Below are 13460 nucleotides of genomic sequence, written 5' to 3' on the forward strand. Positions count from 1 at the left end.
CCCCAACGTCCAGGCTGACGTCGGTCTCCAAAATTAATTACAGGGGGCACAGGACAGCACGCGACGGATGTACGTACGAATTATTCAATTCGAAACACGATTTTTCTTCCCCTTCAGCTTTTATAGTCGTTGACACAGTCACTCGCTTTTACTCTTTGTTTACTTACCTCGCCCTTCTTCGACACTTCTCGATGCCTGTGGTAAAGGCATCACCAGAAGACAGGCACAATGGACGGTGACCCGGCGGTTGAGCCGCAGCTCGATGCTTTCAGCTTGGCCTTCCCACTGCCCTACCGAGTAGCAATCATCGTGATTCTGGGTATGCCCTACCCTTTGAACTTGCTGTGAAGCTCTCCTGTTCTAACATTCTACTACAGCCGTGTGGGGATGGGGTCTCAATCTCCATTTCCTTCACATTCGTCGAATCGATGTGCCCTCTTTGATCCGCTACCCGGGCAGGTCGAGCTCGGCCCAACTGACCCATCACCATTCGACCTACCGCATCGCCTCCCTCCTCTCCTCCGCCTCTGGCCTGTCGATAGTGATCTTCTGGATGCTGACGCGAGGAGATCCTCAGCGTGTGATCGACTACGACTGGATTCCCATGACCAACCTGCTCGTTATCGCCCTCCTCTTCTCCGTCCCTCTTCGCAAACTCTCGGTATCCCACCACGGAAGAAGTCGACTCCTTAGGACTTTGAAGAGAGTTAGCGTTGGAGGTCTGGCCGAGGCAAAAGACGGAAAGTTTGGGGATATCCTGCTTGCCGATGTGCTCACCAGCTATGCCAAAGTGCTGGCCGATCTCTTTGTCTGTCTTTGCATGTTCCTCACTAGCAATGGTTCTGCTACCGCCAGACCGGATCGGGGCTGCGGAGGTGATGTTCTTGTCCCCGTGATAATGGCTGTTCCAAGCGCCATTCGACTCAGGCAATGTCTGATCGAGTACGTTCGTGTTCGGAGCGCTCCTTTGAGAGAGGCTACAGGGTGGGGTGGTCAACACTTGGCCAACGCCGCAAAGTACTCAACTGCTTTCCCAGTCATTGTCATCGGTGCCATGCTGAGGAATCAGACCGAGGCTTCACCTGGCCTGTCCCGTGCGTGGATTGCCGCTTGTCTGTTGAATTCCTTCTACAGTTTTTACTGGGATGTTGCCAAGGATTGGGATCTGACTCTCTTTTCTGATGCACGGGAAAGAAACTCTCCCGACCATCCGTACGGGTTGAGGAGGAGGTTATTGGTGCATAAACCAGGGGTTTACTACGCTGTTATTGCGTTGGACCTGACTTTGCGGTGCACCTGGATGATCAAGCTGAACCCCAGTCTTGACCAAATCAGCAACTTTGAAAGTTCCATCTTTCTCATTCAGTTTCTAGAGGTGTTTAGGCGCTGGATATGGATTTTCTTCCGGGTTGAGACGGAATGGATTAGGAACAACCCAGTTGGGCTGGACGCTGAGGATATTCTTCTGGGAGACTTTCAAGGAAACAAGTACGAAGACGAGGACTGAAGAGGTGGCTCTTCGGCAATACACTTACATCATGACTAAGCGGAGATGAATAAAGTCGGCTGACTTTTATTCTTGGGTACAGGCTGGTATAGACTGGAATGGGAAACACGGCACATATGTATCATGGAGCGGGCGTTCGGGCAGCGTTTGGATTAGGTATGGACTGGTACTTTTGATGATGACCTCACATTATGCTAATATGGACCAGCGAGATATCATATAGCATGATCTGATCAAATTAACATCCCAACTTCGAAAACATTTCTCGGCGTTTGACCTTTTATGCTGGACTCGGAGGCCGCGAAGTCTCGACTCGTCAAGGGCGCCGCTCTGCTTAGTTTTATTGATCCAGACAAAGACCTGATGGTGTGGTTGACCAACTCCAACAAAGACGAGGACCGAACAAGTTCCGTCACCCGCAGCTAGCCCTGGGTATGGTTGAAAGGGGTCAGGTGTGCTGCGCGGCATCGGGGGTTTTCCGTTTCTTTGTCTTGATGCTGCAAAAGTCCCGACAGTCTGGTTTGGCCAGCCACGCGAGATTCCCCGTGTCCGCTTTCGACCACTTTTATCTCAACCATGTCCCTTGTCTCGGAAAACGTGGTTCAATCCGATCAACTATGCATGACATGTTTGACACGATATAGGAGCCCCCGATCATGGGTCCCGACGTAGCCTTCACGAAGCATCCCAATGGATCAGTCTCGGCTTTGGCCCGGGCAGAGATGCAAGCCGCCCACCAATTTTTACCTCCCCCCGTCGAACAGGTCCAGAGATACCACACCAAGAACCTACCTCCGCCTCCCCCAGATAGGAGACTATCATCAGTATCTGTTCTTAGCAGGGAAATGAATGTGGCATTTGCGGGTACCGAAGATATGCTTTCACTCGACACTGACCAACGCGAGGTATTAAAGAAACAGGAGCAGGAGGGTAATCAACAAGAAATGCCAGCTCACACCCACGTTTCCATTCCGACTCGTGCATCTGACGATGTCATCTCACCTCAGCCAAAATCGGCGCTTCCTAAGTTATGGAAGATGACGGGGCATGATGACTTCCGTACCTCAGCATCAAGAGCAGGGTCTATCGACTCAACACACCACATGACCGCATACGTGTCTTGTAACAGGTCAAATACCCAAATCGCTCCCGAAGAAGTGGAGCTACGCCGACAACTACATGAATACGAGTATGCCGGGACAGAAGGACCAAAGAACTCACTGACAGAGCCATGGCTGCCCTCTCCATTGAGCGATCAGTCGGTGACCTCTCCTCTGCAGAAGGATGTCAGTCGAGAGCCAGTCACAGCTATCTCTGACACAACTTTGATGGACATCAACACCGCGTTGCGAACATTAGAACCCGAGGAAAGGCGCCCTTCTAATGCGTCTTCCCTCAACCCTCCAGGGAGTAGACTGGGTTCGACTCCACATGCATCTTCTCCTACTTCACACATTGTTCGACGCAACAAACCTGACTTCCCTCGAGAAAAGAAGGTGGCCCCGGGACCCTCACCGTTGAAGAAGACGCCACGATCCGCCGTGCATGATGATCATGCTTGGTCTCGAGGCTACCGCATACCGGATTCAGACGAGCACAGGTCCAGCCACGACATGTATCATGAAGCAGCTGTGGAAATGGTGTCCAAAACACCCCCTAACTCTCCTGCTCATATCTCTTCGACAGCGAGCTCGTCGAAGCACATACCGCTTGAGCAAATCATCAAGGGCATCCAATTGACCAAGATGAACACAGCAGATGCAGGGAACGCAAGCAGCGAGCCAAGTAGCTGGTATAGTAGCAGCCACCACTCGACCAAACCTTTACTAGCTTCTCCCCCTCGGCCGCCTCCTTCTTCATACCATTACTATCAGTCCCCGCGCGAAGGCCAGCAGCTGCAAAGCATACGCCGCCCCTCGGGGAGCAGCGCTTTTAGCGCCCTAAGTGCCACAAGCGCCCCCCAGAGGCACCTCCAGTCTGGCGACCGGTCTGTCATGGCGAGTACTAGCACCTTTGGCGGCCCTTCCCATTTCCATATCCACCCTCCCTCCTCTTCCCACTCGCGCAAACCATCGCGGAGTTCCCCATCACCCTCTCCATCTCAAAAGCCTTCCCCGCCCGGCGACAACGGTAATAGGCTTGGTGACCTTGACGGGGAAGTCCACGCAGACGGGGATTCAAGTATGGGCTGCCGAGGCAGACGAACTTGCAGCATCTCGAGGACGCAGGGCACTCGGTCGATAACTATATCGAGGCCAGGAAGTGACGTTGTCACTCAGACCGTCAGCATCGATGCCAAGTCACACGATGCTTGGTCGAGCCATTTCTCCCCTTCCCCCACGTCCCCGAAAAGGTACAGCTCCATCCTCAGCAAAGTCTTTAGGCGCCCTACAGGTGTTTATCCAGTAACACCTCTTCGATCTCCTTCTAAGCAGAAAGGACCATACAACCTGATGTTAGAATCGGCACAGCAGCGGCGAGCCCTACACCAGATCCAACATCAGTTCGGATCAGACGTGAAGCCCACCACCCCCACAACACCAAATCATTTATCTTTCTCGCAAATTGTCAGTAAGGCAGGAGCTGCTGCCACGGCTCCATTCAAAACCTCCGAAGAAAGGAGACGCTCCAAACTCAAAAACAAGATCAGAGTCTATGGCGACGAGGGTCAGCTCTTGGGCCAGGAGGAAGGTGCCACACCATTCAAGCACAAGACTGAGGCTGCCAACAACGAAACTCCATCCGCAAGGGCGTCAAAACATTCGATGCTTGCTGGATATGACAGGTCAAAGTCAGCCCACGAGTTGATGGGTGAAGGAACGCTTATTCCGCCAAACGACAACCCAATCTGGATGGGCCCAGGAGTGGCAACTTATGTTCACGGGACGTCTGTTTCTTCAACTCCAAGATTAGTCTCAACGCCCAGTGGCACCCCAGGCGTGACGTCTGCCCGGATCTCGGCGGCAAATACAGCTACCGCGTCTGGTACTGACTCCAACTCAATCTGGTCCCGAGCCCCGACATTATCAGCAACAGGGACGCCACCGAGAACAACATTTGGTAGCATTGCCTCCCTTCCTCCTCCTCCTCCTCCCGCTACTGCAACAAGGGGAAACACTTCCTCCCCTCCGGCGAGGTATCGCAAGACCCCAGCAGGAGGAAGCGATTCTTCTCAGGGTCATAGCCGCAGTCCGGCTGTCAGGCCTAGGCTAGGTGCTACTGCGACGGAAAATCGATATAGCCCTGCAGCTTCTCTACCGCTACCGCCGGTGCATGTCCCACCGCCGTTTGTGCCCAGGTCTTTTACAGCACAAGTGTCGGTGTTGGATAACCCGCTCAAGCAAACCAGGGGTACCAGTCCGAGGCCAACGCCTAGTCCTAAACCTTCGAACGCAACACGATCAGAGATTGAAATTCCTGGGTACACCACTTTGCTTGCTGACGGAGCGGCGTATGGAGGGTCGAGAACGGGGGCGGTGGGGTTGGGTATTCTTGTTCCTTGGAGGACTAAGAGTGTCATTGAGCGGGAGGAGAGGGAGAAGATAGAGGGACAGAAGAAGGAGGGGATGGAGGTAGAGGGGGTGAGGAATGTTTTGTAGAAGGGGGGCTGAAACAGCTGGTGTTTTGGGTATTGAGATTTATGGGCAGATGTGGTTACATCGGATTTTGGGATGGTAAACGTAGTGTTGGTTTTGGGGCATTGGTAGACGAGGGGGAGTGTGTTGTGATTACACTGGGTGGTGTACATAGATTCAAATTTATAGGCTGATGGGTTGAAGTGCGGTTAATGGTGGTTTGCTTCCTGGGTTAGTCTATCTTCTTGGGAAGGAGCGGGCTCGAGAGGAATAGCTCCTTCCATGTTGCTCTGTGACTGCCGTCTCGAGTCTTTCCATGTTGTGTTGCTCCTTCCTCGAGAACAACTGAACCATGGTATATATATTAGTTTAGACATACACCCCTCAACAAGGAACAGTTGCTCCTGGCCAATGGTCAAGTGGTAAGCCTGCTGGCCGGCAGGAAAGTTGTCCAAAATACCCTCCCAGGGTTCCTGTCCATCCGTGACAGAGCCTCCTGTTCAAATCCTCGCACAACCCACGGTTTTCGGCGCTGTACACCACAATCAAACAAAGTGTGGATGCCCAGCGAACTTTTTGATTTTAACTTGATCATGATAGTGTCGTTCGACTGTCTTTTTTTCCCGTTCTTCCATCTAGAATACCGTTGACGTTTGGACTCGAAATGCATATATCTCCAGGTCAACATTCACGTCACCCCCCACTCTTTCTTCATCAACAAAAAGTTACCCCACATTCCCCATCCCCTTTCCCCCTTCGACAACACCCAACCCTTCCAGAACACCGGCCGGCCGAGGTCCACCTATGACAAGCACTCCTCCGGCTTTTGACTCCCGGAACCCGCCCCGCATTTGCATTTCCCCAGTCTAGTCAAGTGCCCGCAACATTGCCATGTGCATTTCCTACCTTATGCAGTACACTCCAGAGTGCAGTGCACCGCCTTATCCGACCGAGCCTTACGCTTATCCAGCCACCTCCCCTCACTACTCACCCCCCTTTTAACCTACCAACCAACCTAAGCTTTGGCCCCAGAAAATGACCAGCACGTTGATGGTCTCTGAGCCTCATCAGTCAGATCGACAAGACCCCCAACAACAAGAAGAAGATCTCATTTCTACTCCAGCCCAACCAGGCCAGGAAGAAACAAAGACGGTAGTTCAGGGGTTGCAGGATTCACCGAGTTTGAGTCCCACCGCTTTAGATACTCAACAGGAAGAAAGTGAGAGGGAGGAAGACGAGGGGGCGTATTACTGGAAAAGGGAGACCATGGCGCCGTTGAATGCTGTTTCTGCTGTGAGTTGAACTTTGGGGTCAATGAGTGGAATGAGATAGATGGTGACTGATGTCTGGGATGGCAGGCGGCGGTTGCGAGGCTGAGGGCGTTCAAGCCGCCTCCTTTTCCGTTGTGGGATCGGTTGCCTGTCAGTAGACGGGCGGCGGTGTTGTTGCTGTTGTATGCGGACCGGAAGGGGGATTTGAGGGTGGTGATAACGATGAGGGCGGCGACGTTGAGGAGTTTTTCTGGTGGGTTGCTGTGAGATGATACTACATGGAATGTGTGGTTGACTTCTATGTACCAGGTCATGCAGCATTGCCAGGTGGGAAGGCGGACACCATCAACGAGACACCCTGTAACCACTCCCCCATCGTCTCACCACCCTGAACAACTACTGACCACTGCGAAAAGACCAAATCGCCCGCCGCGAAGCCTACGAGGAAATCGGCCTCCCCCTCGACAACACCCACCTCCCCCCACCCTTCACAATCGAACACCTCTGCTACCTCCCCGCCAACCTCGCCCGCACCGAGCTCGTCGTCCGCCCCGTCGTCGCCCTCCTGCACACCTCCCCCCCTTCCTCCACCGCCACCTCCCCCCAGTCAAACCCCGTCTCCCCGCAGCCCAACCCAACAATCACCGCTGAAGACTCCCTAATCCCGCGACTCGACGCCAAAGAAGTCGCCGCCGTGTTCTCCGCCCCGTTTCACAACTTCCTCAGGTCAACCGATGAACCTGGTCACGAAAAGGTAGAAGGGGAGTGGTATAATGGCTCCTGGACGGAATGGCACGAGGAGCCCTGGCGGATGCACTTTTTTTATGTCCCGGTCACTAACCAGAGGGTTACTAAACCTAAAATTCGTGAGGGGGGTTTGGCATCACTGGCTGAAGATCACAGCCCTGATGAGGAGCCAGTGGAAGAGGAAAAGCGGTACAAAGTCTGGGGGATGACCGCTCGGATTCTGGTGGATGCGGCCACGATTGCGTATGGGGAGAAGCCAGAGTTTGAACATAACAGTCATTTTGGAGATGAGAGGATCATTGAGGGATTGGAAAGGTTGGGGAGGCTGGGGGAGAAGAAGAGACGGGGGAGTACAGTCACCAAAGAGGATGTGAAGAAGGCGGGGGAGATTATGACCAAGAAAGAGGAAGGCAGTAAGATGTGAGATGATTGTTTTGGGTATGAATCATGAAATGGTCTATTCTTTTGGGCGTGAGGCAGGTGTAGATCACATGAGACTAGATTACACAGTAGAAATCGTTAATGGCAGGCTGTCTCCTTTGCTACGGTGGTCTGACCGCCAAACAAGAGGTATCCGAGGCCGGCGCCAAAGGAGCAGGCGAGCATGACCCAGCCGTTGTAAGTCATGAAGATGAGCCTTATATCTTGTCAGGTTGCCATCTTGAGTGCATTTACGAAAGGATACTCACATGATCATAAAAGCATAAAAGTTCTGCACCGCATACAAGACACTCTTGATGATGTGCGCCCGCTTGGTGACCTCGTCTCTGTTCTGGCCTGTAATCACAGCGCCAAAGAAGGGGGCTGTCTCAGCATCTTGTTCATGATCTTCCTCGTCTTGATATCGAGACTCGATTTCTCCTTGGAACCAAAGGAAAAACACATCGTCTCAGCCTATGGAATATTTGGGGAAGAGTATGAAGAATGACTTACGAGGGACGGAGTTGGCCCGTCTGGTGACTGCGGCTTCATAGCGACGGATGGCTTCACGGAGGGCTTCGTAGCCGGCGCCGAGGGCGACGATGGCGAGGAGGGAGACGAAGAGGGAAAAGTTGGAGGAGATGTGCCATTGGCGGAAGACGATGCAGAGGTTGTTGGTATCCCAGGTGAAGAGCATCTTTCTCTCATATCAGTATCATGTTTTGATGAGAGGGATATGAGGAAAAGGACCCACGTTCATGTTGCACATGTTTTGGCCATCACCGCCGTGATCACCGTGGCCCATGTGAGCCGAGTGGTCCATCATTTCGTGATGGGAGTGGTCGTGGTGAGAGTGATCCATTTTCGCGTTTACTTTGTGAGTGAAAAAGACAGAACAAATGAGAATCGTGAGAGAGAAGTGAGGAACTGAGATTATGGTGAAGAACTTCTCACTCGGGGTTCAAGTTGCGCATGAAATCTGTCCCAACGTTGGGAATGAGACGCGAACAGGGGTCCGTGGATCCATGCACGGAGCCCCACTTTTGATAATCAGCTCTGGGGAAGGGCGACTCGGCATTGTCTCGGGGGCGCGGGGCAGGAGCTTGGAAAGGATTGATGGCGGGGTTGGTCTGGGTTGATGACGGAGGGAATATGGGAATGGAGACATATTTCTAAAATCTCAAGAACTAAGATCATCATCAAACATACAGGCTTTACAGTTGTGACGCTGTACACCTAAGCCTCTCGGCATTGACAGGTGGGTGACCACCGAGCTTCAAGATCTCGAGGGTGAAGCTCTCATCTGATCTCACGAGCACTGAGCAAAGCTCCCGATGATACCCGCAGCGCTTTGCTGAATGACAAGTCTTCATATTCGCTCACTCACCCGTCCCAGACTATCACACCTCCAAGTCCATCTCATACCTTTAGCTGCTCTCATTAACCTTGTTCTCACAGATCCAACCAAACGCTCATCGAAATGCTCACCCAACCCATCAACCTGCCAAAATGGTTCAGTCTCCAATATCACCACTTTGATCTCTAACCAAACTAACACACACCCCCAGGCTTGAAGAAAACTCCCACCTCCTCAAACCCCCCATCAACAACTACTGCGTCTACAACGAAGGCTTCACCGTCATGATCGTCGGCGGCCCCAACGCCCGCACCGACTACCACATCAACCAAACCCCCGAATGGTTCTACCAGCACCGCGGCGCCATGCTCCTCAAGATCGTCGACCCCACCGACAACAACACCTTCAAGGACATCATCATCCGCCAAGGCGACATGTTCCTCCTCCCGCCCAACACCCCCCACAACCCCGTCCGCTTCGCCGACACCGTTGGCATCGTCCTCGAGCAAAAGCGTCCAGAGGGGAGCATCGACCGGATGAGGTGGTACTGCCAGTCATGCAAGGAGATTGTCCACGAGGCGAGCTTTCACTGCACCGATTTGGGGACGCAGATCAAAGCTGCGGTGGAGGCTTTCAAGGAAGACGAGGAGAAGAGGACATGTAAAAAGTGTGGGGAGGTGGCGGCGTGGAAGCCCGCCGAGGGGAGTCTGAAGGATCCTAATTTGGAGGAGGCTTGATTTTTTGGTGTATATTTACTTTTCTACTTGGGGGTTTCTAGCGGTGTATATGCAAAAAATCATCTGTTTTGGATACATGAAAAAAAAAAACATTTTACGTCTCGCCGTACTGGTAAGCACCAGTTGACTCCTCCACCTGGACCTCAATCTTGGCCTCCTCGAGCTCCTTGCCATTGATTCTGATACCAGCCTTCATGACGTCGCCGGGAACGACCGGGCCGACGCCCTTGGGGGTGCCAGTGAGGATGATGTCGCCTGGGTTGAGGGTCATGACCTTGGAGATGTCGCCGAGGATCTTGGGGATGCGGAAGAGCATCAGCTCGGTCGAGTCCTGCTGCTGGACCTTGTCGTTGACGGTGAGGTAGAGCTCGATGTTGTGGGGGTCGGGAATGGCCGACTTGTTGATGACGTTGCTGACGGGGAGGAAGGTGTCGAAGCCCTTGCAGATGTCCCAGGGGAGGCCCTTCTTCTTGGCTTCGTTTTGGACGTTGCGGGCGGTCATGTCGATGCTGAGGGCGTAGCCTTTTTTATCATGTGTTAGTTCGATGGGAAGGGAAGCGCAGATGAGATGAGAACTGACTGTCAATGGCGTCGAGAGCGGCCTTGTTGTCATTCTCATCAAAGTCTCTGATACGCTTGCCGAGGACAAGGGCGAGCTCGACTTCGTAGTGAAGGTCAACACCCTTGGGGCGGACGACCGGACCCTCCCCGGGGGCCAAGATGGAGGAAGAAGGCTTCAGAAAAAAGAAGGGCTGCTTGGGGCGGGTGTTGTTGAGTTCAGCAATGTGGTCCCTGTTCAAGTTAGCTTTAGTACTCCTATTACCAGGTAGGCATGAGGGAGCACACACGCATAGTTGCGGCCAATGCACACGACCTTGCCAGCCTTCTTGAGCGACGCCATTGTGGTTGCGTTTGTGGCCGTAGCCAAACCTCTCCGGAAGATCATCATCTTTTCTCTTTCTTTTCCCCGCTGGAGATAACCGGTCTTTATACGCAATCCAAGGTGTCTGGATGTATGGTAACCCCCCTCTGCAGAGTACCTGCCAAAGTGAGAGATCCCGTCTTACGATGTGAGCTCGGTTCGGGTCAATTGGTCAATTGGCTGAGGTTGGAGTAACCAATCCCAACGACAGCAATGGAAGCACCGGAAGGAATGCCGACCCCGGTTGGGAAAAGAGTGTTGATGGATTGCTTACGGTGACAACTTCACACCTGCTGTGACTGGGTGAGTACCGAGGAAGGATGATATCTTGGTATTGCGATATAAGCTACTCTCTAAAACCCTAGTCTGACTTTGCTTCAATCGAGAAGTTCATGCTTCAATTGAAGGAATAGTGGAGATGTGGAGCTGGGTAGCAACAACAGCTAGCCATTGCTCGCTGTTCAATGTCATCCTCGAGCCCATCTGCAGCTGCAACATGGCTTTGCTTCTAAATCGAGGCACAGGGTCTCAAATCGGTGAAGAGAAGGACCGGAGTAGTTTAAGTGTCTCTCGGGCATAATTTCTCACACTTTGAACTTCGACTTGAAACTGTACGACACATACACGGCACCAAAGTATGACGAGACCAGTGTTGGGCCGGGTGGAGGTCAAGATCATGACAAGAGAGCTCTGAAAAGCACGGATCTCAAACACAGTGAGTAACTCGCCCCTGCCACGGCCCGGCTCAGCCTGGCCATCCTGGACACAAAGAACTCATTGTCGGCCTCAGCATTTGCCGACGTACACTCGCAGTCGAGTCCATAAGACCCACGTGGGAGTGGTGTTGGATCGTTGTGGAAGGGGCGGAAACGGGCTTGAACGGCATATTCTCGCCCTGTTCATCATCAAAGAGATAACGATCAACCAATGGCTAACATTGGCAACTTTCCCATCGTTAAGAAGATCGTAAAAGAAGGCGACGAGATGCCGTGATATGTCTTGCAGGGTCAAAGTGCGGGGGACCCCACGCAAGAAGACAAATGGAATTTGCCGACCCCTGTTCGGATCACAGGGGACCGGGACCCCACCAATCTTCAGTGGACAAAGCCAAAGCTTAGCACTTGGGTCAGTGCTGGCCTGCATCCCCAGCGACTCAGCCTGCTGGGTGAACAAGAGCAACCAGCCCGGGCCGTTTTGAGATACGTAGCCCGCACACACCCTCTCCCTCCCATCTTTCCAGCCAGCTTCACTTCATTAGCAACCAGCTGGTAACTGGTGAGAGCATAAAACTGTGGCTTCTCTCTTTCGCCTCACCCGGAAAATCTCGGTTTGTGACACCACACACACCCGTGAAGCAGGATTTCGACATTGAGAAAGGCCACGGAATCCACAGCAAAGACGTCACGGGCTGCACTCTTCGACCTCACGGCGGCCACCACCAACCCTTTGACAGCCATCAAGACAAAGCAGTCTCTTTGCCTTTCCCCTTGCGCCTTTTGCATTTTTACACGCTCCAGAAATAACACCAGAGTTATCACCGCTTTCGGAGACAGGATTCGCCATGGAGAGCATTCAACTGGCACAGATGCTAGCTGACCTTAGCGACCTAAATGCAGCTGTACGTATATATACGCCATGCCCACGGACGCGCTCTGTCAAAAGACATGAGAACCTTGCTAAAATTTTGCCACAGCAGGAAGCTTCGGCCGCTGTGGCTTTGGTCAACGCCAACAAGAATCTCAACCAGCCTACAACCACTGCCCCTTCCGACGCCAGCCAACCCTCTGATTTGGTACGGCCACCGATCCGCCCGGGTCAGCGCAATCACCAGCGCACCGGTTCCGCCGGCTCTCTGGGTTCTTCTTCTTTCCTTTCCCGTACCGCCTCGCCGGCCAAGTTTGATAAATACGGTCGTCGCATTCTTACACCGCCCAACACACGAGCCAACTCCTCGTATGGATCAATACCGGGAACCCCTCGTGGAGAGGTGAGCAGTATTCCTTGCCGTCGCTCAAGGCTTGGTGTTTGTCTCCATCACACTTCGGTCCGATGCTAAAAAAGTCGTACTTTTGAACCACAGCAGATAAGCGACGACGATGTCGACCGAGCCGGCTCACTCATGGCCTTGTACGAGATCCGCGCGAAGTTGAAGGACCAAGATAATCGAAGCTTGCTCAAGCTTAGGGAGAAGATCACGTCGTTGCAGCTTGCGAGACAACAACAGGAGAGACTTGAGAAGGGGCCTACTTCGCTAACAGGGTTCGCTGGCGAAACCGCCAACAAGTCAAGATACAGTTATCCCAAACACTCATGAGATCTGGCTGGCGTTTACCACCGACAAAACAACTCAACGGGCAGCTGCTCTCATTGAGTATAGCACGACGGAACTTTCACTTACTCAACGATAGCAGCATCGATTATCGTATACGGCGTTATCATGGAGTTCGGGCCAGACAGGCTCATACAGACAGCCTTCTGGGATAGGGATCATGTTGTGGTTAATGGATTGGGTTGATATTGGAACTTGCATTTTCTTGTGAGGAGACACAAAACTGGTGCCGAGACTGATGGAAGGAACAACAGCACTGTCCTTACAGCTAGGTTGTCTGATATACCTTGCTGTTGAAAGATTACATGTACATACGTACCCTCGTCGCGATTGTGACAGTCTTGCCTTATTCACGGCTTGTGGTTGTAAGACTATTCTTTCTAAATCGATACAGCGGAGGATATTTTTGACTTCTGAAGCTCATTCTCTCTAATCATGAGTAATATGTTCTCAATCTCAACAATGCGACACACGACATTCTTCCAGTCCCAGTTAGAGAGGTGGTCGTGGTGCTGCCCCGCATTCGTTAGCATTTACTGTAGCACCCCAACCCCTGTCCCCGGCCCCTCTTGGCACCGCGTCAAGTGGATCCGGC

The 13460-nt window shown here is 52.7% G+C and overlaps 8 protein-coding genes across 8 annotated transcripts; 6 read left to right on the forward strand and 2 right to left on the reverse strand.

Annotated features, from left to right (window-relative positions):
* Nucleotides 1–28: 28 nt before the first annotated feature.
* ERD1 (protein-ER retention protein) lies at nucleotides 29–1507 on the forward strand (the record flags this gene model as incomplete). Its single annotated transcript, XM_062906988.1, has 2 exons — nucleotides 29–319; nucleotides 378–1507. The coding sequence occupies exons 1-2, from the start codon at nucleotides 229–231 to the stop codon at nucleotides 1505–1507; spliced, it is 1221 nt and encodes a 406-aa protein (XP_062769889.1). The 5' UTR covers nucleotides 29–228.
* A 656-nt stretch (nucleotides 1508–2163) lies between these two features.
* QC763_104190 (uncharacterized protein) lies at nucleotides 2164–5106 on the forward strand (the record flags this gene model as incomplete). The annotated part of the gene is made up of 1 exon (XM_062906989.1): nucleotides 2164–5106. One exon carries the CDS (start codon nucleotides 2164–2166, stop codon nucleotides 5104–5106), a length of 2943 nt encoding a protein of 980 aa, XP_062769890.1.
* Nucleotides 5107–5956: 850 nt separating this feature from the next.
* Nucleotides 5957–6620, forward strand: PCD1_1 (8-oxo-dGTP diphosphatase; the record flags this gene model as incomplete). Its single annotated transcript, XM_062905109.1, has 2 exons — nucleotides 5957–6375; nucleotides 6441–6620. The coding sequence occupies exons 1-2, from the start codon at nucleotides 6118–6120 to the stop codon at nucleotides 6618–6620; spliced, it is 438 nt and encodes a 145-aa protein (XP_062769891.1). The 5' UTR covers nucleotides 5957–6117.
* Nucleotides 6621–6631: 11 nt separating this feature from the next.
* Nucleotides 6632–7524, forward strand: PCD1_2 (8-oxo-dGTP diphosphatase; the record flags this gene model as incomplete). The annotated part of the gene is made up of 2 exons (XM_062905110.1): nucleotides 6632–6713; nucleotides 6770–7524. The coding sequence occupies 2 exons, from the start codon at nucleotides 6632–6634 to the stop codon at nucleotides 7522–7524; spliced, it is 837 nt and encodes a 278-aa protein (XP_062769892.1).
* CTR2 (copper transpport protein) lies at nucleotides 7045–8757 on the reverse strand. The gene is made up of 4 exons (XM_062906990.1): nucleotides 8275–8757; nucleotides 8034–8217; nucleotides 7790–7961; nucleotides 7045–7737 (listed from the first exon to the last, which is right to left on the reverse strand). Exons 1-4 carry the CDS (start codon nucleotides 8380–8382, stop codon nucleotides 7620–7622), a joined length of 582 nt encoding a protein of 193 aa, XP_062769893.1. The 5' UTR covers nucleotides 8383–8757; the 3' UTR covers nucleotides 7045–7619.
* A 243-nt stretch (nucleotides 8758–9000) lies between these two features.
* BNA1 (3-hydroxyanthranilic acid dioxygenase) lies at nucleotides 9001–10749 on the forward strand (the record flags this gene model as incomplete). The annotated part of the gene is made up of 2 exons (XM_062906991.1): nucleotides 9001–9032; nucleotides 9089–10749. The coding sequence occupies 2 exons, from the start codon at nucleotides 9001–9003 to the stop codon at nucleotides 9612–9614; spliced, it is 558 nt and encodes a 185-aa protein (XP_062769894.1). The 3' UTR covers nucleotides 9615–10749.
* Nucleotides 9601–10856, reverse strand: QC763_104240 (uncharacterized protein). The gene is made up of 3 exons (XM_062906992.1): nucleotides 10463–10856; nucleotides 10195–10406; nucleotides 9601–10136 (listed from the first exon to the last, which is right to left on the reverse strand). The coding sequence occupies exons 1-3, from the start codon at nucleotides 10561–10563 to the stop codon at nucleotides 9709–9711; spliced, it is 741 nt and encodes a 246-aa protein (XP_062769895.1). The 5' UTR covers nucleotides 10564–10856; the 3' UTR covers nucleotides 9601–9708.
* A 767-nt stretch (nucleotides 10857–11623) lies between these two features.
* QC763_104250 (uncharacterized protein) lies at nucleotides 11624–12850 on the forward strand (the record flags this gene model as incomplete). The annotated part of the gene is made up of 3 exons (XM_062906993.1): nucleotides 11624–12154; nucleotides 12230–12523; nucleotides 12617–12850. The coding sequence occupies exons 1-3, from the start codon at nucleotides 12098–12100 to the stop codon at nucleotides 12848–12850; spliced, it is 585 nt and encodes a 194-aa protein (XP_062769896.1). The 5' UTR covers nucleotides 11624–12097.
* Between the last annotated feature and the right edge of the window lie 610 nt (nucleotides 12851–13460).

The sequence above is a fragment of the Podospora pseudopauciseta genome, chromosome 1, assembly GCF_035222475.1.
Source record: "Podospora pseudopauciseta strain CBS 411.78 chromosome 1, whole genome shotgun sequence".
NCBI classification, from domain to species: Eukaryota; Fungi; Ascomycota; class Sordariomycetes; order Sordariales; family Podosporaceae; genus Podospora; species Podospora pseudopauciseta.

Excerpts from the sequence above, each read along its gene's own strand:
- CTR2 (XM_062906990.1), bottom strand. The coding sequence starts at position 8,382 with ATGGATCACTCTCACCACGACCACTCCCATCACGAAATGATGGACCAC. Across the intron at positions 8,218-8,274 it reads AAAACATGTGCAACATGAAC|ATGCTCTTCACCTGGGATAC; the intron begins GTGGGTCCTTTT and ends TATGAGAGAAAG. Across the intron at positions 7,738-7,789 it reads TTTTATGCTTTTATGATCAT|GCTCATCTTCATGACTTACA; the intron begins GTGAGTATCCTT and ends ACAAGATATAAG.
- QC763_104240 (XM_062906992.1), bottom strand. The coding sequence starts at position 10,563 with ATGATGATCTTCCGGAGAGGTTTGGCTACGGCCACAAACGCAACCACA. Across the intron at positions 10,407-10,462 it reads TGCATTGGCCGCAACTATGC|GGACCACATTGCTGAACTCA; the intron begins GTGTGTGCTCCC and ends TAACTTGAACAG. Across the intron at positions 10,137-10,194 it reads CGCTCTCGACGCCATTGACA|GCTACGCCCTCAGCATCGAC; the intron begins GTCAGTTCTCAT and ends ATGATAAAAAAG.